Source organism: Globicephala melas, chromosome 8 (genome assembly GCF_963455315.2).
Source record: "Globicephala melas chromosome 8, mGloMel1.2, whole genome shotgun sequence".
NCBI classification, from domain to species: Eukaryota; Metazoa; Chordata; class Mammalia; order Artiodactyla; family Delphinidae; genus Globicephala; species Globicephala melas.
Genome location: NC_083321.1, coordinates 50,706,661 through 50,727,698, shown reverse-complemented (window position 1 = coordinate 50,727,698; position 21,038 = coordinate 50,706,661). Strand labels below are relative to the sequence as shown.

Below are 21,038 nucleotides of genomic sequence, written 5' to 3'. Positions count from 1 at the left end.
ACCTCTTGGGAGTACGATTTCCTGTCCTGCCAAACAAGACTTTGCTAACTGGGACCTCCTTCATGTACATTTCCTAATATGTTTCACTTTCTAATCCTCAGGGTCCCTTTCCTATCCTATCTGCCACTCTATTTCTATTTCCTGCTCTGCACGTCACTTCCTGACTCTACTTCCTGCCCTATACATCATTTCCAGTCCTGTTTTATTTCCTGTTGTATATATCCCTTCCTGCGCCATATTCTAATTCTTAGCTTGTAGTTCACTCCCTCATTCTCATGACATTGTCTGGACAGAATTTTACACACACACACACACACACACACACACACACAGAGTATCCTAATAGATTTTATTTTGGGGTTTCTATAGCCTATTTCCTGTAATATATGCCACTTCCAGCTCTGTATGACATTTTTCCTCCCTCTTAACCTTCTTCTGGCAGGACAGTGCGGAGTCCTAAACCCAAAGCCGAGGTCCCTGGGTTTGAGTAGGATGTGTAGACCCACCTGTGTCTGGGGGAGATGGTGGGGTTGAGCAAAGCAGGTTGAAGCCATCTGGAAGCTGGACTGCGGCCAAGAAGCGGACGTGGCCAGTGTGTCCCTGGCCTAGGCCAGCAGGGCTGAGAGGCGCCCGAGGGCAGCTGACGGTACTGGGTGAGGTGGGCATGGTGAGCACGACGCCGGCACTGGTGCCCACCCACAGCAGCTCTTCACACACCAGCAGTGCTGTGATCCTCAGGCAGGCAGCCTTGTGCTGCCGGATGATGGCGTCTGAGCCTGGGGTGGGAGACAGACCAGTGCTGGGGCCGAGTCCTGGCCCTGGCTCAGCCTCAATACCAGGGACAGCAAGGCTCCAAGGGAAGGGGCAGTGGTAGACTGAGGTCAGTACCTGCCAGCATCCTGTGCACGGGAGGTGTGACATCTACCTCTGCCAGCTGCTCAAAGGTGTCTGGATGGTAGAGACACACATGGGCACTACCTTTCAGTGTCACCCACACGCCCAGGCTGGAGTCCACCATGCAAGCCACGCTGCGGCTGGAATCCTGCCCCACGGAGAATGTATGCTGGGGGGCGGGGGTAGAGAGCAGATGGGTGACTGACAGGCCTGCCTTCGCTGGCCCCTCCCTGCCTTGTGCTTCACCAGTGCCCATCCCTCCCTCCTGACAACTGACACCAAACCTCCCCAGAAAGCCCACCGGACTGACAGCAAAGGCAGCCTCGCTCCTTGGTCTGGAGGATTAACCTTTCAAACCTTGGTTTCACTGAAACCTCAGGAATTAAAATGGAAGTGCCTTTTCCCCATGAAATTTGAGTGAGTTAATGATCAGAGAAGTTCAAATCTTGAAGAGTTTTAAGAGCAATCAATGGCTTCACCCTGTACAGCTGGGGAACTGAAGTCTAGAAGGGAAAGGAACCTGCCCAAGAACACCAGCAAGTCAGTCACAAACCTGGGCCTGAACCCGGCTCTACACCTCTACACTCCCAGCCCAGCCCACGATGGGGTAAGTGAAAGGGAAATCAAGGGAACTGTAGTTACCCCTGGATACTACCAGGCTGACAATCTCTAATGTATATATAAATCAAATCAGGACTAAAGGCCAGAGTAATGCTAAGGGATACTGACATCAGGAAGGACCTTTGTCCACCCCCCAAAGACGCCAATGCCTGAGTTGAGAAATGGGGTTGGGGGCAGGGAGGAGGAACAAGGAATTCTAAGGTACAAGGGGCGCTTGCTGCAGCCCTCATCAGCTAGAAAGGAAACAAGGATTTGAGAAGGACAGGGGCTGGCCCAGATTCATGCAGGGGTCAGGGGAAAGCCCTGACCTCTCAGCCGGATGCTTTTTTACGGCCCCGTGGTCCCATCTCCTCTCTCGTGGGCCTGGCTCACCCCAAGCACCAATTCCCCAACCCCACGGCCATCCCCGATACCTCCAGCTGCAGCGTGTCAGGACTCAGGACAAGGACTCGGTTCTGGCAGCCACACCACAGCCGCCCACCCACAGACACCATCTTGGTGATGGGGCTCCCCTGAGCACCCAGGGTCACCGATTTGAAGTTCTGGGGGTCCCAGAAATGGCCTGGGGTGGGAGTGGGGTAAAAAGAACAGCAAATTCAATCTAGTATTGCACTGAGCCTCACCCTCCCCTGAAATAAGGTGCTGATAACCTCATTTATCAATGAGCACACCAAAACCCCGAGAAGACCTGGGAGTCACCCAAAGTCACACCTGTAGACTTGTGGCCCCAAGGCCCCAGCTTGCTCAAGAGGGAAATCCAACACCAGCAAAGGGGCTCCAAGGGGGCGGGGGAGGGGTGGGCACTCACCTACTTCTCTTTGGTAGACCACGAGCTCTCCATTGGCCAGAGACACAAACACCTGGTTATTCAGATACCTAGGCAAGGAAAAGGAGTCATCAAGGGTTTCAAGAAGCCGAAGGAGATCACCTGGGTCCAGGGAATTGCAGATGGAACGGCTACGGTTCCTGAGAGACCACCTCCTCCCACCCCCCGTTCTCTAGGTGGTGGGCACCTGAGTCTAAGAAGAGGTAGTGACTTGCACAAGGACACGGTGTGTGAGAGGCACGGTTAGCCTAGGGCAGGCCTCTGGCCACTGAAAGGAGGGGCCAGTAGGGAAGGGGACCCGGGGGTGCAGAAGGAGGTCTGCATGTGTAGCTGAGAAGGGTCTGAACCAGAAGAGCCATCCAGAGGCCTTACAGGATGCAGGTCACAGAGGCCGCGTGCTGAAGCTTCAAGCTGTTTCTGCGATCACGGATGCTGTCAGAGGACTGGTACACGTGGACGCTGTGGGTCAGTGGTGCGCACCTGTGACAAGTGCTCGGGCATACCAATCCCTGCAGTCACCCCTATTTGCCTACTTGCCTCCACCAGGATCTCCTCCTGGCAGGTGCCCGCCCAAGGTACCCAAATCCCACGGCCTCCCTGTAGGTTTCAGACCCTCCGGCAGCCCCGGCTGGCAGTGCCCTTGAGGTCTGAACCAAAACCCTCCCACTTCTGCTTCAGGACACCATACAAGTTCTAAAACAGGGACCTCAGGTTCTGGTACCATGACCCCAGCACCTCCCCTATCCCTACCAGCCATCCTCAGTGCCCAGCCACACAGAGCTCTGGTAGGCCTCAGGCTCAACGCTCAGCAGGTCCTCCAGGCTGCCACGGGTGAAGGAGCCACGGCTGGACCGGCGAAGGGCTCTCCCATCCATTGGGCTGGTGCCGCAGGGACTGCCAGGCCCGAAGGAGCCGGACAGTGGTGGGAAGCCAGGCTCCTGCTCCTCCTCCGAACTGGTAGCCTCTGCTGTGGCCTCCTTGGAGCTCGGGGCCTCCTCGTCTGAGGAAGACAAAGGTCTCCTTCTCCATTCCCCTCTGCCAGGCCCAAGACCTGGTATCTTTCCAGACTTTAATCTTCCCTCAATGCACCCTTCTGGGCCATGCCCCGCCTCAGGGCCTCCCACCATTGTTCTCCCCACACCCCCAGACCTCTGCATCAGCTCAGCCCTTGTTACCTTGTGGACTGACAGCTCCGTGCTACAGGCTCCTAGTCCTAGCCAGGCCCCCTCCAAGCCACCACCAGGGACAGAGGGACCAAGCACTCCACCCCTTCTGCTCCATCCTCCTCAACTGGTCCTCAGGATCCAGCCGGACTATCCCATGCTCTCTGGATCCTTGCTGTCATAGCCGCTGCCCCCAGTGCTCTCTGTGCTAACATCCTGAGGCTTGATTCCATGCCTTTGCCTATGCCCATCCCTACTCACCCATCACTAACAGCTGGGCTGCCCCCTGCTCTGGGCAGTCCACCCTGCCAGCAGCCCCAGCTGGATACTCACTGCCAAAGCTAGAGGAGATGGTGGACCGGCTGGCCTGGCTCTGCAGGGTCCCTGAGGGGCTGGGCGAAGACTCATCGTCAGAGTCACTGTCAAAGGGCACCAACTCCGGGCGGGGGTCACCCTCTGGGGGGCCTGGTGCCATCTCCAGGCCCGAGCCCGCAATGGAAATGTGCAGGCAGGGCTGGGGCCCCGGCTCAGCCAGCGTCGCCGCTTCCTCGTCTGCCGCCTCGACGTCCAGTTCCGGCCCGGTGGGCTCGGGTGCCGTCTCTGGGGGGTTCCTCAGAGACGCAGTCCGCTCCCTGCGAGACGAAGCGGTGGGGACGAGGGCCGCTAGTAGCCAGGTTCTGCCGCACTCGCCGGCACGCCCTCCAGGCCCCGCCCACATCCCCAGGACACGCCCACACCACGTCGGAGCGGGCCGCAGTGTGTGTTGGGGGCGGGGACCCCGTCTCCGACCGGCGCCTCACCTGTGGCACCGGCGCTGCAGGCCTGGCACGGCCCCGATGCAGAGGATGCGGGCGGAGCAGACGGCGATGCAGGCCTCCACGTCAGGCTCGCTGCGCAGGCTCAGCAGGCACACCTGGCCCACGTAGCCGTCGCTGTTGCACACCCACACCTCGGGCGTGGGCTCTGGGCAGCTGCTCAGGGTCGGGGCTGCGCATGAGAACTGCGGAAAGCGCCAAAGGACAGGGGAAGATGAATGGAGGAACTGCTGCCAACTCCACACTGCTCTCCAGGCCCTCGTGGGTGTGTTTGGATTCTCAACACACCCTATGCATACACGTGCACACATACAGCACACGTGACACTCTTTACACATCAAATGCACACATCCCTCTGTGATATAGGCATCATATATTCATATATGTGTGTACACATATATCTACTCCAAATATGATCACACATACATGTACGTGTAACAAATGCGAAAAATGGTAACTTTTGTCCATATGTATGCAGACTTATACAAGCACATAAATGAGACACTTTCACATCAATGGTATAGTTCTGTTCACATGCACAGATACATACATGCACAAATGTACCCATATACATGGGACACACATGCACTGTCCATGTGCTTGTGCAGAGAGCTGTACAAAGACCTAGGGAGCCACTGCAATGTGCAAGACATGTACACGATGCTGTACACGGAACAAAAACACACGAACACATGCTGGCTTAGACTACATGCCCCCACCTACCCAGGTGCATACACACACCTGCATGCCGCTGCGGGTTTTCATGATGGGAATGGCCTTCAGGAACTCAGGGTCTAGACAGCTTTTGCTGGAGGCTGTAGTGGAGATGGACAGACAGACACTACTTAGCACCCACCTCACCCTGGTCCTGACCTCGCCTGTCTCCCTTCCTCTCCTGCCTCTCAGGGTCTCTCCAGGGAGAATGAGGTGGCTGTGGGTTATGTCCTACTTGTCCTTGCCCTCAATTTTCCCATCTGTACAATGAAAGAGGTAGACCCAGAGGTCTCTAAGGATTTTCTATGGACCTCAATCAACAGCTTTCCCTGATCCAGGCCTGCTCAGTGTGTGTGTGGGCGGGGGGGGGGGGGGCGCTGGGGGGGAGGTCCCGGCCATCCACTCCCGCGATAGGGCCCCTGCCCTAAGCTGACCTTATCCACAGAATCCCTGCCAAGGAGGACGTCCTGGGGAAGTCCTATATTTCTCTGCAGAAGTCTAAGTCCACCCTCCCACCAGCAGGGACTGGAACATAGGACATAGCAGTCTCGGGATTTCTGGCTCCTGATGTCACAGACAGCTGCAAGGTGCTGCCCACTTCCTGGAGGTTCTGGGAGGAGGGCACTGGCCCGGGCCCTGGCTTACCCAGTTTCCTCTTGGCCTCATCAAAGGCCTGCTCGAAGCCAAGGCGGGCATCAGGGTGAGGGAACTCAAAGATGAAGGAGTCGGTGCCCTCAGGCCTTGTGGTGCACAGCTCCAGCTTGGTAGGAGGGAAGGAAAGCGCATAGCACAGTGCCTGCTTCTCCGACAAGTCCCGGTGCATGGCAGCCGAGAGGTCCCGTAGTGCATCATCTAGGCTCTGCAGGGATGAGGGCCCAGGCTTCAGGGCCTCACCTCTCCCCACAGCCTGATCCTGCCCTGGGGATGGGACTGGGGGTCTGCCTTTTCCCTCAGACAGAAAATGGGACTCTGTTTCCCCCCTGAGACCACGAGGTAGCCTGGATCGCTCCCATAGACATGATGGGCCCTCTCTCCTCCCTCAGCTGCGGATGGAGCTGTGTCTCCATCCTCAGGCCTGGAACACATGACTTCCTTCAGATGGGGTGAGGCTGTATTTTCCCCCTCAGGTAACTGACAGCGATGTCCTCTCCCTCAGGCAAATGACAAGGCTGTTATTTCTCCTTCAGACTGGGTTAGGGAATCTCAGGCAGAAGGCGCAGACCTGGTGGGGGAAACCGAGGCTCTCAGAGAGCTTGCTCATCTGGCCCAGGGTGGTCAGGTCCTCGTCCAGGCGGCTGATGGCTTTCTGGATGTTCTCTCGATTGGCGGCTTGGGATGCCCCTAGTGGGGACAGAGGAAGGCCATGGGCAGATCCAGACACAGACAAGGTCAGGCTTGGACAGACACTCCTCCCCTCCCCTCCCCTCCCAACTTGCAGTTGGGTGCAGGGAACAGCCTGACTAACTGACAGCTTGTAAACCACAAGACCTCAGGTTAACATTAACCCCAAAGTTAATGGGCAGCTTGGACAGAACCTCCAGGCTCAAGAGCAGGGGACTGGGCCTGATTCACAGCCACCTGGCACAGGGTGTCAGTCCCTTGGAGAACTCCCTGGAAGAGCACAAAGAATAAACAGCAGACGGCTCTGCAGGTTATGCAGTCTCCAGCTGACACTGGAGTGTTGGGTGGTACAGCCTCCCACAGGGGAGTCAGCTGGGCAGGCAGAGCCTCCGGCAGTCAAATTTGCTGACCAGGGACTCAATTCCCCCACACAGGAGGGAGCAATGAGCTGACGACCTAGATCCTCTGGTCCTATCCCGTACCTGACCACTGCCAAGTAGCTGGCCCTACAGGCCTGGCTGGGGGCGAACGCCCTGGACCAGTGGCCCACCAATGGGCTGAGTAGACAGCAGCGGAGTGTACTAGACAAGCCAGGGCTGAGGATATCTCCTGCTCCTTCTGAGGGGAAACTGTTCCCCCAGAACCCTCCCCCACTTGGGCAGCCACGCTTTCTTCCCTATGACCCTGGCCCTCTCTGGCCACAGCTGACTGGACCAGGTGTGGACACCTAACCTAAAGGTAGTCATTTTCTCCACCGGCCTGTTCTCTGGTGAGAAGAGATGAGCTGGACCAATAATCAGCTTGTCTTCCTACATAGAGGCCCGTGGGGGGCAGGCCTGGGTTCACCTAGGGGCTGAGTGAGCCTCTCCCTCACCCCGAGGGACCTCAAGTGAGCTCAGGGACAGAGTCTGGGCCTGACCTGCCTGCCGGTCCAGAGGTGCCTTCACCACCATCCCAGAACCACCACCCCACTCAGGAAGGTGAACTGCACATCCTGGAGCAGCTGGGGCTAACAGCTGAGCGAGAAAGGCCACAATGCAGAAAAGGCCATGATGGATCACAGGAGTTCGGAGGAGGCAGAGAAAGCTGACAGCAGTGAGAACCGGCCCAGAGGGGAGTGGGGGAGGAGGGGGGAGGGACAGACACACACAGCCGGAGGAGCCGTTCTTTGAAGCCACTGCCTCAGCTCCCAACAGTCTCAGCCCCAAACAAAAGGCTCATTCCAACCAGCCTTTTGACTGGACTGACTTGAGTGAGTCTGTTCCCCAGGCACAAAACTGGTGGCCCAGAACAGTGCGCCACCATCTACTATGAGGCGCCTAAGTGCGCTTGTGCACGGAATCAAGGCTACAGGTATGTCTGCGCTCCCTGCACCACCGCAGCCTAGTCCACCTGCTAGCCCATGGCAGGCCCCTGCCCAGTCAGAAGGTGGTCTGCACGGACAGGCGCTGGTCCGGCTCTGCAGGGCACAAACTGGATCCCGCACGTCAGCCCCCTTTGACAGGATGGGAAAGTGAGGCCAGAAAGCAGAAAAGCAGATAGATGGCCAGCCAACCTGACCACAGCGCAAACCCTCCAGGCAGGTTTCTCAGAGGAAGACCCCCAAAGCCCAGAAGCCCGGGCAGGCCTGAGCCAGCCCCACCTTTGATGATGTCTGCGTCTTCCAGTGGCAGCTTCCACAGCAGCTTGTACTTGCTGGCCGTGTCAATGACGCTGGCTGCCGTGTACCTGTGGGGAGCCGAGGGGGTGCTCTGGCCAGGGCTGGGGAGTGGGCCCACGGAGGGACAACCGCTCCCGCTGCCCGAGCTCCCCAACCGTATCCCGGCCACTCACAGGCTCATGGAGCTGCGCCGCAGGGAGCCTGACTTCCGCTTCAGGGTGGTGCAGATGATGAGGTCCGTGAACAGGAAGAGGGACCGGTCCTTCTTGCCACCGACTGCCTTCTGTGGGGACAGATGCAGGATTCAGGCCCAGAGGCCCACCCTCCTGCCCACCGTGCCCAAGGGGACAGCCAGGCCCAGGGAGGGGGAGGGCTCTCCTGCATGCCCAGAGGCAGAGGCAGAGTTGGGACATGACCCAGGGCTCCTGCTGGGGTGGAAGAGCAGGAGGCCGGTGGGCAGAAGCTGTGAGCAGAAGTGTGGAGAAAGCAGGGAGGTAGCGACGGGTGGGCAGATAACGGGACACTTCTTACCACTTCAATGACCATCTCCTGCCTCAGGAACCGCCGCAGAGGGGCCTGGAGCTGTGGGGCAGGAGGGACAAGGGATCTTGAAGGCTCATTATGACTCCCTCCCCTCCCCAGACCCCGGTGACCCCTTGGCCCCACTCCACGGGCCAGGTCAGTGGAAGCAACATCTTGTCCACCCTCTTGATGCTGTGTTGTCAGGCCACGGGATACGTGGCCAGAAACAGACACGGGAGAGGACACAGATGTAGACAGAGATGGACGCAAACACAATGCAGACGCTGCTATGGACGTGGACATGGCCACAGTTCCAGGTTGGAACCAGGCATGGGTGGAGTGGGGCGGGGTGGCACTCACATCCTCCATGCCCTCGATGTGGGCCTCGATCTCCTGCAGCACACGGGCGTGACGCTCTGCCTCCTCGGCACTCCGCACGCCCTTGTTGATGCGTTCAGCCACCTGCTTGATGCTGCGCTGCGCATCCAGCAGGAGCGGGTGGTCCGGGTGGTCCTCAGGCGTGTGCTTCAGGAGGTCCTGGGGTGGGAGTGGGCACCAGACCTCTGCTTAGCTGCCCCTGTCAGGCCCTGGGGCCCCACAGTGACTGCTGGAAGAGGAGGGACTGGGGGTAGACTCCAGAGAGGACTTCCTTTCCTACCTGACCCCTGTGTCTCCACCAAGTGGGGGCCACAGAGCTCCCTGCATCCCCACATGCCTCCAGGCTTTGCCCACCTGCCCACCCAGCCCCATGCCCACCTTCACCAGAAGCTCATAGCGTGGGATCCGCTGCACGGGCTTGATCATGAGGTCGGACAGTGCCTGCTTCTCCTTGTTCTCACGCATGCTTTGCTGAAACCCAAAACAGGGTGGATGGGCACCCAAGTGAGGAATGACATGCAAAGATGGAAATGTCCTGGGACAGGTCCCCAGCAAGCCCCCCCCCAGCTCAGCCCGAGGGCAGACGATGGTCTACAGGGTAGGGCTCCTGGGGCCCCCAAAGCTGGCCCACAGAGGGTGGCCTCCATCCCCCTGCCCGGCCCCAGTACCTCCAGGAACTTGAGAAAGGCAGGCCTCGCCTCCTTAGCCACACGCACGGCGTCCTTTGCATTGAGAAAGTTATCGACATAGGCAGAGTAGATGTTGACCAGGACGTCCTTGGAGAACTGTGGGTGAAGAGGCAGGTTGGGGACCCTCAAGGTGTCCCCTACCCCACCTCACCCTGTCCTGGTTTCCACTGATTCGCGAGCCAACATCTTTTCTCTCCATCTGGAAATGATATGGTCTCTAAGGGATTGGGCATGTGCTCCTGTGTCATGTGTACATGTCATATGTGTGCCTGTGTGATTAAGCGTGTGCACGCACACACGTTTCTTATCTGTGTGTGTTCGTATGCACATGTACATATGTGTGCCTGGATATGTTCTGTGAGCACAGACCAGGTTCTCTCTCTTCAGGCTGGGCTTTGCCATCCTCTGGTCTCCAACCCCACCAAGTCCAGCCAGCCAGGTCTCCCTCCTCTGAGTGACACAGGCTCTTTCCCGCTGCGTGGCTTTTGCTCATGTAATTCCCTCCACCAGGAAGGTCCTTGCCCGCATCCAAATCTCACCCACCCTAAGGCTGAGCTCCAGTTCTGCCGCCTCCAGGAAGTACTCCCTGCCCTGACAAGGGCTCTGCCTGGAACTATACCTGGCCTCCGGCCTCCCTGATCCCCCAAGACAAGTCTTCCCTCTCCAAGGAGACAGGTGCTCCCATCCCTCCTAGTAAAGCCCTGCTCAGGGCTGGCACACACTGCCTGGTGGCTAATACCTGCTGGCTGGCTGATGGCTGGGCTAAATGTGGATATTCTCGGTCAGAAGCCCTGGCTGCAAGTTCTGACACCCCAGTTCCTGTCTCAGCTGCACCATGGATGGACCAGGTGACCTGTGGTGCTGTTTCTGGCCCCCTCTGGGCCTCCAAATCCATGGTTCTAGGTATAGAGGCCACTTGTTCCCCTACCCCAGATGTGCTGCAGAGCAGAGGCTGAAGCAGCTCAGGGAGGAAGACAGCCCCTCAAACCACCCCGCCCCCGATCCTGGGACAGGGCACCCTATGCTGAGCCCTCCGTCAGCATAGACTTCCACTGCTGTCCTTGGTCAGCATCAAGGTCCAGGCAGGGGAATGAACCCAGTGACAGTGAGGGTTGTGATGGGCTGGAGATGTCAGCACTCAAGCTGGGGTCCCACCACCACCGGGCCAAGGTTCTCGTCACATCGATTTGCAGGTCAGCAGGGACCTTCTTAGGCCCAAGGTCCACCCCACAACATCACAAACACATGCAAACACACCCACATCACATAAAAATAGATAAGGTGTTTTTTTGCTAGTAGAATGTTTTGGAAGGAGTTTTACAATTTTACTTTTGAATTATTTGGCTCTGAGTAAACATTCAGTTTGTGCTTCGCTAGGATTTCTCATCCATCATCATGCTTTTTTGGGAATTCTGGCAAAATAACAAAATGTAACTGAAGTTTTTTCAAATGGAATTAAATTCATGTAAATGAATACTAAATTTAACAATTAAAGAAAATGGCTTGTTATGTTTGACAAACATTTAGTTGAATGTTCATTAGTTTTGCTTTTGCAGTCCTTTTTGAACTCTGAAGCCAACACCTTTCCTAAGGTCCCAATCACTACTGCAGGATCTTGAAAAACTCACAGGCAGAAGGAAGTCCTGTCCGTGGTGAAAGGGCGGATGGGGTAGGGTAGAGCGTGGGCGCTGGAACCAGGTTTCTTGAGGGTGAATCCTCCACCACTTACTAACTGACTTTGATCAGGTTACTTTTTCTCTCTCTACATGGCAGAGTCATAAACTTTATTTTTAGTTTGTTTGTCTTTTGTGGGTTTTCTTTGGCCATGCCCCGCAGAGCTCGCAGGATCTTACTTCCCCGACTAGGGATCAAACCTGGGCCCTAGGCAGTGAAAGTGCAGAGTCCTAACCACTGGACTGCCAGGGAATTCCCAGAGTCATCAACTTTAAACTTGGGAATAATCATACCTTTCTCCTTAGTGCTGTTGACATGTACAATGTATTTAGAATGCCTAGCACATAATAAGTGCCAAATAGCCATTATTATTAAAATGCCTGATAGAGAAAAGAGCTAGGAGACTAGGCCAGTGTCAACATCAAGCCCGAGTCCAGGGTCAGGATCAGGGCAACTGTTTACATTCAGGTTAAGGTAGGTCAGGAAGAGCATCCATTTGAGGTCTGGGTCACGGTCAGTGGCAGCTCAGGGTCAGGAGTAGGGTCAGGTCAGTGCCGGCAACTGGGATTGGGTCCAAGGTCAGGGTCAGTGTCTGGTTGGGGGTGGGATCCATGCCAGAGTCCAGCCAAGCTCTAGGGCTGGGCAGTGTCCAGGTTCAGGTCAATCCAGGATCTGGGGTCACTACCAGTGTCTGGTCAAGTTCTGGGGTTGGATCAGGGATCAGAGTCAGTCTCCAGGAGGGGTGGAGGGGTCCATGGCAGCACCCAGCCCCTCCTAGGAGAGGCCAGAGCTTGTGGGGGCTATAGCAGTAGACAGCAGGGCCACTCACCGACTGGACAAGGAGGTCTCCCACCTTCTGCTGGGCATGCCAGGTCTGCACGCAGTGCCGCACTTGCTCCAGGAACTGTTCATGGTGCGCCAGGAGCTCCGGGATCTGGTCAAAAATCTCATCCACCAGCGACGGGTCACATAGCAAGGAGTTCTCTGGCTGCTTCAGTGGCTGCATATAGCCCTGGGGGACCCACAGGGTCAGTACAGGTTCCCTCAGAGAGATGGTACCCCAACCCACCAGCATAGGCACACACAAAATCAACTGGGCCTGCAGCTCACTGGCCCTGCCTCCCGGATCTCCCTCATTAGACTCGGAGCTCTGGGAGGGAAATGGGAAGATCTATTCCTATGCCCCTCACTCTGCCGCCTAGGGCCTGGCACAGGATGGGGGTGAGGGGTCTTGGGAAAGATCCGTTGGATGCATGAGCTTGGAGTGAGGAAAGCATGAAGACTGGGCTCCTGGGAGACCCCACACATATAATTCGGCAATTATTTTTCTGAGCACTTACTATGTGCCAGGCACTGTTCTAAGAACTGGGAGACAGCAGTGAACAAGAAAGATCAAAATCCCTGCCCTGATAGAGCATACAATCTAGTCAGATTAAACACACGAATAAAATAAATAAATAAAACCACATTTCATCAAATTTAAGATGTATCATTAATCTTTTTTTTGAAAAACAATTTTATTGAACTATAATTCACATTCCACACAAGTCACTCTTTTAGAATATACAATGCAATGGTTTTTAGTATGTTCGCAGTTATGCAACTATCACCACAATCAATTTTAGAACATTTTCATTATCTTCCCAAAAGAAATCCCATCCCCATTAACAGTCACTCACTCCCCACTCCCTACAACCCTTCCAGCCCTTGGCAACCACTAATCTACTTTCTCTATGGATTTGCCTTTTCTGGGTGGTTCATATAAATGAAATCAGACAATACATGGTCCTATGTAACTGACTTTTTTTTTAATTAAATTTTTTTATACAGCAGATTCTTATTAGTTATCCATTTTAGAGGCATCATTAATCTTATTTATCTCAGAAAAATTTGCCAATTAAGTTATTATAGGCCATCAATTATAGAATGAACCTGAATTTCAGAGATGGTATAATGTGAAGAATGTGTCTTAGAATTGACTACACGTGGAAGTTCTGTGGTAAATTAAAAGGCGTTAATTGCTGTGGGGAAAATAAAGCGGGGGGGTGTATGGGGGGGCATATGGAAAGTTACTGAAGGCTTAGTTGACACTATCTGAACACTGTTTTCACAGTCTTCAGATCTTCTGGTCAATCAGTGACTAAAACTCCCATTTTTCACCTCAAATCTGCATTCAGTGGCCTTTCCTGAGCATGAATAGCCCTGCTCAGTGGCTGCTGTCTCATTTAGATGTCGCCCTCTACTGGCCTAAACTGTAACTACAAGCCAAAGAAACAAGGCGGTTTGAAAAAGTATACGGAATGCTGTAAAAAAATTTATATCAAACATTTAAAAAACCTAGCTTCTTGTAAAACAAGCTTGAGAAAGTAAAGCTCAACAGTATCCTCTCGCCTGATTTGGGATTCTGAAAAGGTTGGTGAGGAGACAGGCGGCCTCCCTCTCACAGCTCCTAGGCTAGTCTGAACCAGGGCCGGATCTGTGCCAAGGTCTGTTGCCCAAGCAGCAGGAGCTAAACCGCTCACTTCCAGGTCCCAGCGCCTCACATAGAAGCCTGCACACAGTGGCAGGAAAGAATAAACAGTGACTGGGAACCCGATGCAGAACCTGCTAGGAGCCAGCACCTGCATTTCACTCACCACATACTCGTTGAGCAACTACTGTGTGTCCAGCCTTCTAAGCGCAGGCTGCATCTGTGGGCAAACAAAAGTCCCTGTGCTTGTGCAGTTGACAATTTAGTGGAAGGAGGTGGAAAATAAGCACCATAAATAACAAAATTATCACACAGTATATCAGAAGGTAGTAAGTGCAGTGGGAAATAAGACAGAGGGTTGGTCAGGGAAAAGGGGTTGTTAGCTAGGAAGTCTGAGTTGAAGAAAGACTCCAAGGTTGAGGGTGACACTGAGGAATGGGTGCAGCCTTGGGACCTGGGTTCAAATCCCACCTCTTTCTGGCTGTTAACCTTGGCATTTAACTTCTTTCTTCATTTTAAACTCCTGGTCTGCAGGAACAATACCAATCAATTTGGGTGGCAGTGGTCACTACGAAGGGAACACCGGGGCTGTAGAGTCCAATCTCAGTTTGAATATCACCTATGCTTAGGGAGCACCGTGGAGTGAGACTGACAGGGATTCAACCCAGGCTATGGCACGTCCTAGCTCTGTGAACCTGAGCAAGTTGCCTTACTTCTCTGTGCTTAGTTTTATCATCTGTAAAATGGGGGTTTATAGTGAGGTTTATATGAATTAACTTATGTAACACACACATATTAAGCACTCAGTAAATGTCAGCTCTTAGTACTACTTGCTACGGTCTGAATGTGTCCCCCCAAAATTCGTATGTTGAAACCTAATCCCTGATGCGGTGGTTATTTGGAGGTGGGGGCTTTGGGAGGTAAGAAGGTCATGACGGTCAAGCTCTTGTGAATGGGATTCGCGCCCTTTAAAAGAGGCTCCAGAGAGCTCCCTCAGCCCTTTCACCACGGAAGAAGACACAGTGAAAAGAGCCGTCCATAGACCAGGAAGCTAGTCCTCACCAGCAATGAATCTGCCAGCACTTTGACCTTGGACTTCCCAGCCTCCAAAACTATGAGAAATAAATTTCAATTTGTTTAAGCCACCCAGTCTAGGGAATTTTTATTACAGCAGCCCAAAGAGACTTAACAGTCTGTTACCACTTAATAGATGGATGACCCTGGGCAGGTTTCTTAACCTCTTTGAGCCTTCATTTCCTCAGATGAAGCAGAGCATTATAATATCTGCCTCACAAGGTTAATACAAGGATTAAAGGTGACGTTACATACACACACTCACACACACATGCATGTATGCAGGCAGAATTGCCAGGCAGTATGCTAAGTTATTCACGCATCTCATAATCTGCACCTGAGACATGTACTATTATTATTCCCACTCAACAGACAAGGAAACAGAGGCAAGAGACTGGATATGTAACTTGTTCCACGTCACATGGCTGGTCAAGAGGTAGTGCCAAGTTTGAACACTGGAGGCCTGGCTCCAGAGCTGTGCTCCGCACCCCTGGGCTGGACCTCAGTCCCTCCAACACACCAGGGCTGCCTCGAGTGACAGCTGGCTTCAGCTGACACTGTCTTGGCTCACCTCCACCCTTCCCCACCCAGCTCTCAGTCTGGTGTCCTCAGCACCATCCTCCCTTAGCTCTTCCACCCGCAGGCCCTGCAAGCCTCCACGTGTGCAGCCCTGCAGCCTGGAGATTCGGAGGCAGAGAGGCACGCCCAGCCCCATCACCTTTTAATCTTCGCGCTGAGAGAAGGGGAAGATTAGTTACATCTTGCAGACAAAACCACGGAGGCTCAGAAGGGTGAGGTGATCAGGCTAGCATCACCCAGAAGGGAGGCAAGTGACTCAATCCCTGGACTGTCTGACTCCCATGCCTTTGACTCCCACCTAGGGGACGACAAAGGACCCCTCAGACCCCTGCATGTCTACTCCTGCCTGGCAGGCAGGGGCACCTCTTAAAGATGGAATTCCAGTTATGGCCCTCCTGTGACTTCCTTGTACTCACAGTAAAGGCCAGCTCCTTGCCCAGCAGCCACACTGGCCACCTCCCCATCCCTAGCTACTCTAGGTTTCCTCTGGCCTCCCAGCCATTGTTCCCGCGGTGCTCTCCGCCTGGAACAACTCCCTCCGGGCTCCCCCTTTACTTAACTCCTACCCACCCTTCAGGTCTCAGCTAAACACCCAACACTCTGGCCCCCGACCCCAGGGCAGACCACCAGTCTGTGTTCTCATATCTCTATGCATTTAAAAAATATATACGCATAAAAGCAATGTATTTTTGTGGTAAAATAAACATAGCATAAAATTTGCCATTTTAAACATTTTTAAGTGAACAGTTCAGTATGCCCACATTAAAGTACATTCATGTCGGGATTTCCCTGGTGGCACATTGGTTAAGAATCCGCCTGCCAATGCAGGGGACACGGGTTTGAGCCCTGGCCCAGGAAGATCCCACATGCCACAGAGCAACTAAGCCCATGTGCCACAACTACTGAGCCTGCGTGCCACAACTACTGAACCCCATGGGCCTAGAGCCCATGCTCCGCAACAAGAGAAGCCACCACAATGAGAAGCCCGCGCACTGCAACGAAGAGTAGCCCCCGCTCGCCGCAACTAGAGAAAGCCCACACAGCAACAAAGACCCAACACAGGAAAGAGAGAGAGAGAAAAAAAAAGAAGGAAGGAAGGAAAGAAAGGAAAGAAAGAAAATTCATGTTATGGAACCATCACCACCATTCATCTCCAGAACTTTTTTTCATCTTCCCCAACTGAAACTCTGTACCCATTAAACACCAACTCCCCATTTTCCCTTCCCCCCGCCACTGGCAACCCCATTCTACTTTCTGTCTTTATGAATTTGGCCATTCTAGGTACCCCATATAAGTGGAATCATTCAGTATTTGTCCTTTTGTGACTGGCTTAGTTCACTTAGCATAATGTCAAAGAACTTGTTGTAGCATGTGTCAGAATTTCCTTCCTTTTTAAGGTTGAAAGATACACTAAGTATACTCTCCGTGCACTTTTGCATCACCATTTGTCCTCATGCATGGTCTGCCTGGTTACTGTCAGTCTCTGCCACAGACTGTGAGCTCCAGGAGACAGGACCTTACCCCTCACGCTCACTACTGAACCCCCCAGAGAACGCTGCCTGCTACGCAGAAGGCGCTCGTTGCGGATTTGTGCAGTGAATGAATGAACACTCTGAATGTTTCCAGGGCTCTCCCTTCCACCCTTTGCTCTTGCTCTGCCCAGGCGGCTTGAACAAACCTGTCCTCAACTGTGACTGCCAGGCCCCACTTCAGCACAGACCCACACTTTCTATCCTGGGCCCCAGACCCACAAGTGCATCCCAGATCCTGGGCTTTCCCAGACCCACGCATCTGAACCTGAACTCACCCTCTTGCCCCACATGTTCTAGGTAGTGCTCCTCTAGTGCCTTCATCACCCAGGCCAGAGCCCAGGCATCACCCCGGGCTTCCCTACCTTGCCCCACACAGCCAACCAGTTACCATGCCTGGCCCGCCCAGTCCACTTCCTAAATGTCTGTCCCCAACTCTCCCTCCCTGCAGCCTCTGGCCTGGTCGTGGCTTCTCCTCCCTTGCCTGACCTCAGTGGCTTCGGCCTCCTCTTCTGCTACCCCCCTTCCCAGCAGTCAGACAGATTTTGTAAAGCATGAGGGAGGCTACACATCACCCCTGCTCAAAGCCTCTCGGTAGTCTCCAGGGCGCTTGGTAGAGTCCAAACCCTCCTCCTGGGATCGAGGGCCCCCACCACGTGAGCTCTGCTGGCTCCCTCAGTGTCACCACAGGACTGACCCTTTGTGCTCTGTGCCGGCCACATGGACCCCTGAAAGTGCCAGGCCTCTCCTTACTCGACTTTGCACATGCTGTTCCTGCTGTTGAGAGGCAGGGTAGGAGGAAGCCCGCACCTCCTCCAGGGAAAATTCCCTGAGCCCACACCTCCCCGGCGCCCCCTGATGCCTTGAGAGCCCATATACTCAACCGTGTCCCAGCAGGACTGCCAGCTCCTGTGGCAGAGGCTTATCTCTTATTCATCCCTGTTTCCTGCACCTGGAACAGGGCCTGGCACAAAGCAGGTGCTAACATTTAATTCCATTCAACCAATATTCTTCCAGTCAATGAATAAAGTGAAGGCGGGGGGTGGGGAACCAGAGGGGATTCACAGATCCAAGCTCAGACCCAGGGCTGCCAAGGTGGGTGGAAGGACGGTAGGAGGAGGGAGCATCTGCCCTGGGGTGCCCCGGTCACACCAGCATTAAGGCCCCTCCCGCATTCTCTCCTGCCTTGGAGGGGGCTTCCTCCCATGGAGGAATGGGATGCCCCAGGGTCATTCCTCTCTAACTTCAGTCCCCTGTCCACAAAATGGGTTTGTTCCCACATGTCTGACAGCCACCTAGACTCAGAATGGTTGCTCTCAGGGACCCAGGCCAGGGCAGCCTCAAGCCTCACCTGCATCAGGGTGCGCAGTGACTCCACATACGACTGCTCTGTGTCCAGCAGGGTCATGGTCACATGCTTCCGCATGTCCTGGGGGGACAGAAGGCAGAGGATGAGCAGTGCCTTGTTCCTCTCACGCCCCCCACCTTCAGTCACACGGGCCCAGAGAGCCCATCCATGCCCTCTCCCCGGTCTTCAAGGCCTGTCCTCCCCGCAAAGCACCCTGGACCCCCACTCTGCAGGTCTGTGCTCATGTGCTCCCCCTGCAGGCAGTGCCTCCTCCTGCAACTCAAATGCCTGCCTCCCCGGACTGTGCCCCTCAACCCTTGCCCCTCTGCTCCCATCCCCACGGCTACTGGCCGATCTGGAGATCTCCTGTTTACTTCTTGGCTCCCCTGTTGGGCTCCTGAAAAGAACTAAAAAAAACCCCAATAACTTCTCACATCTGTGAAAGTCAATGCCTCCAGGCCACCCCCCAGTCCAGCCGCCAACTCTGAAAACCCCACCTTCAGGCTCAGCACTGTGGGGTCAGTCCCTACCTTGGGCTTCACACCATTCCAGAAAGTCAAAAATGTCACCTCCTGCTACATATGAAGAAAAGGTGGCCCAGAGAGGTAAAGTCAGTGCTGAATGTCATGCAGCAAGGTGGGGGCAGGGCTCAGCCTCTCTCAGACAAGCCTGGATCCCAGTTCACTCAGTAAAAGAGGCTAACTGAGCCTTACTCCACACCAGGCACTATTCTAAGCATTGTGCATTATTTTACCCTTTTGACCACTCTGTGAGGTATATGTGATTATTCTTCCCATTTTAAGGATGAGGAAAAGGAGATCCAGGCATCAACACCTCCATCCTGAGGCTCTGATGATCTGCCTTATGGAGTCCCTAAGGGGTCACCCAGACTCTGCACCCACACATCCAGGGACAAGGTGCATATCCCTGACAGGGCAGCCCATATCCTGGGGGAAGGTTTTGCTGGAAGTCAGTCTAAGGATGCCCTCTCTGTGTTCCACCCCCTGGGACTCAGCTTACCTACTGCCCCCTGCCACCAGTTACTATGCCTCTGGCCCGCTCCTCCTCCAGGAAGCCTTCCCAGGTGGCGCACCTCCAACAGATGCCCTTCCCAGGAAAGGACTCCACTGTAGGTCTCCTCCAAGCCCCGGAGTGGTTCTGAGCAAGGTCCCAAACTCCCCAGGGCCCAGACCTCTGGGGCTTATCCTTCCCTCTCCACTCTCCCTCCCAGTCCCCTCAGCTTGGCCTCAGCTGGAGTCTGGGCTCCAGTCAACAAGGCCTGCTAGTCTGTGTGGATGCTCTTTGCACGTGGCAATGCCATAGTGGGCTGTCCATGTCTGTGGCATCCTTCTAGTCCCCACCCTTGGGAGCCCCTCAGGGCAGGGACTCAACCAGTGGAGCTGCCTTGGTCACTACTGCACCCAGGGTATGTCTGCTGAGTGTGCCCAAGTGCCGGGCCGGTCCAGCCTGCCCGATCCAGCCACTGCTCGTCCCTCTGCTCGCGGACAGCTTAGGTCCCCCCACCCCCCGACCCAGGGACTCAGGGATCATGCCTGTCCCCAAGCCTGTACTATGACGAGGCATACTTAGAAAAGTGGTCTCCTCTGCTAGGAACTCAGGGGTGGGGGTGTGAATGACACCCCCTTGGGGGAGGGGAAGAGGCTGCCTTGCCCCACCCCCCAGCCCTGTGCTCTGATGGGTGAGAAGGCACTGAACCCTGCCTCAGAGCCCCAGCTACAGCCAGACCATCTATCCTCAGTGCTTCTGAGGCCTTTAAAAAACCGGGGCAGCTTCCAGTAGGAGGCAGCACCAGTTAGGCCCACCCTAGGATGGAGAGCTTGGGAGAGCATCAAGGGCCAGAAGGGCCTCCCAAGGAAAGGCCCAGATGCCCCATCTCCTGCAGGGACACCTCAGCACTTCACAGATATGGCCTCATTTCAGCCTCACCCTCATAGCTCTGTGACAGGACTTGTCATCTCCACTTCACAGGTGAGGAAGTCAAGTCAGAGAAGTGACCTGACCTGTCTGGGGTCACACAGCCAGTGGCTGGCAGAGCAGGGACCTGAGTCTCTTCAGCCCCCTCAAGCTGAGCCTTCGGGCCCAAGAATCTGGAGTTCACACTCTGACCAGCCAGCCGTGGGCCACAGGGTCCTCAGCCTGGCCCTTACCAGCTGTGTCACCTTGGGTGGTCACTTAACCATCTGGGCTTCCACATTCTCCTCTATGAAATGGAACAAATAATACCTCCCTCCTAGGGCTGGGAAAGCAAGGAGCTGGGGAGCGGGGCAGCTCTCTCCACACACCGGGCCTTTCAGGTCCATTCTTTCTGTGCCTCAGCGAGGCTGTTTCTCGACATCGGTCTCCCTGCTGGACAGGGAGCCCCCTGACGGTAGGACCAGGCCAGGCTCAGCCCTGGGTGGTACAGCCAGCACCCTCCACCTCACTTCCCCAGCCCAGCCCTGCCAGGCCCAGCAGTGAGGGTCATGGGCAGGGAGGCCTCCTAAGGGAGGCAGGGCTGCTGCTGGGCCTCACGGCCCGGGGCTGGGGTAACTCATGCAGGGAGGCTGACGCCGCAACAGCCGCCTTTCCCAGCCTCCTCCCTGCTTGAAAGCTCAGTGGGTTGTCACTCAGCTGTCAGGTAGGGGTACGGAAAACAAGGCCATCTCCCTGTCACTGCATCCAGCACCCCTTCCACACGTGCCCAGACACGGGTGTGAGTGTGAGTGGGGGTGGGGCTGGGG

At 55.0% G+C, this 21,038-nt stretch overlaps 1 protein-coding gene across 1 annotated transcript in view; it reads right to left on the bottom strand.

Annotated features, from left to right (window-relative positions):
* ARHGEF17 (Rho guanine nucleotide exchange factor 17) overlaps positions 1-21,038 on the bottom strand; it is a 64,325-nt gene that overhangs the window by 9,241 nt on the left and 34,046 nt on the right. The window contains exons 2-20 of the mRNA XM_030836133.3: positions 18,301-18,378; positions 12,127-12,309; positions 9,603-9,719; positions 9,313-9,405; positions 8,917-9,093; positions 8,566-8,616; positions 8,208-8,317; positions 8,017-8,102; positions 6,256-6,374; positions 5,679-5,892; positions 5,061-5,134; positions 4,305-4,504; positions 3,838-4,136; positions 3,092-3,341; positions 2,714-2,800; positions 2,324-2,391; positions 1,929-2,077; positions 889-1,063; positions 507-776 (exon numbers count right to left, since the gene is read on the bottom strand). Coding sequence (XP_030691993.1) covers positions 507-776; positions 889-1,063; positions 1,929-2,077; positions 2,324-2,391; positions 2,714-2,800; positions 3,092-3,341; positions 3,838-4,136; positions 4,305-4,504; positions 5,061-5,134; positions 5,679-5,892; positions 6,256-6,374; positions 8,017-8,102; positions 8,208-8,317; positions 8,566-8,616; positions 8,917-9,093; positions 9,313-9,405; positions 9,603-9,719; positions 12,127-12,309; positions 18,301-18,378 — 2,800 coding nt within the window. The remainder of the gene's footprint in view (positions 1-506; positions 777-888; positions 1,064-1,928; positions 2,078-2,323; positions 2,392-2,713; positions 2,801-3,091; positions 3,342-3,837; positions 4,137-4,304; positions 4,505-5,060; positions 5,135-5,678; positions 5,893-6,255; positions 6,375-8,016; positions 8,103-8,207; positions 8,318-8,565; positions 8,617-8,916; positions 9,094-9,312; positions 9,406-9,602; positions 9,720-12,126; positions 12,310-18,300; positions 18,379-21,038) is intronic.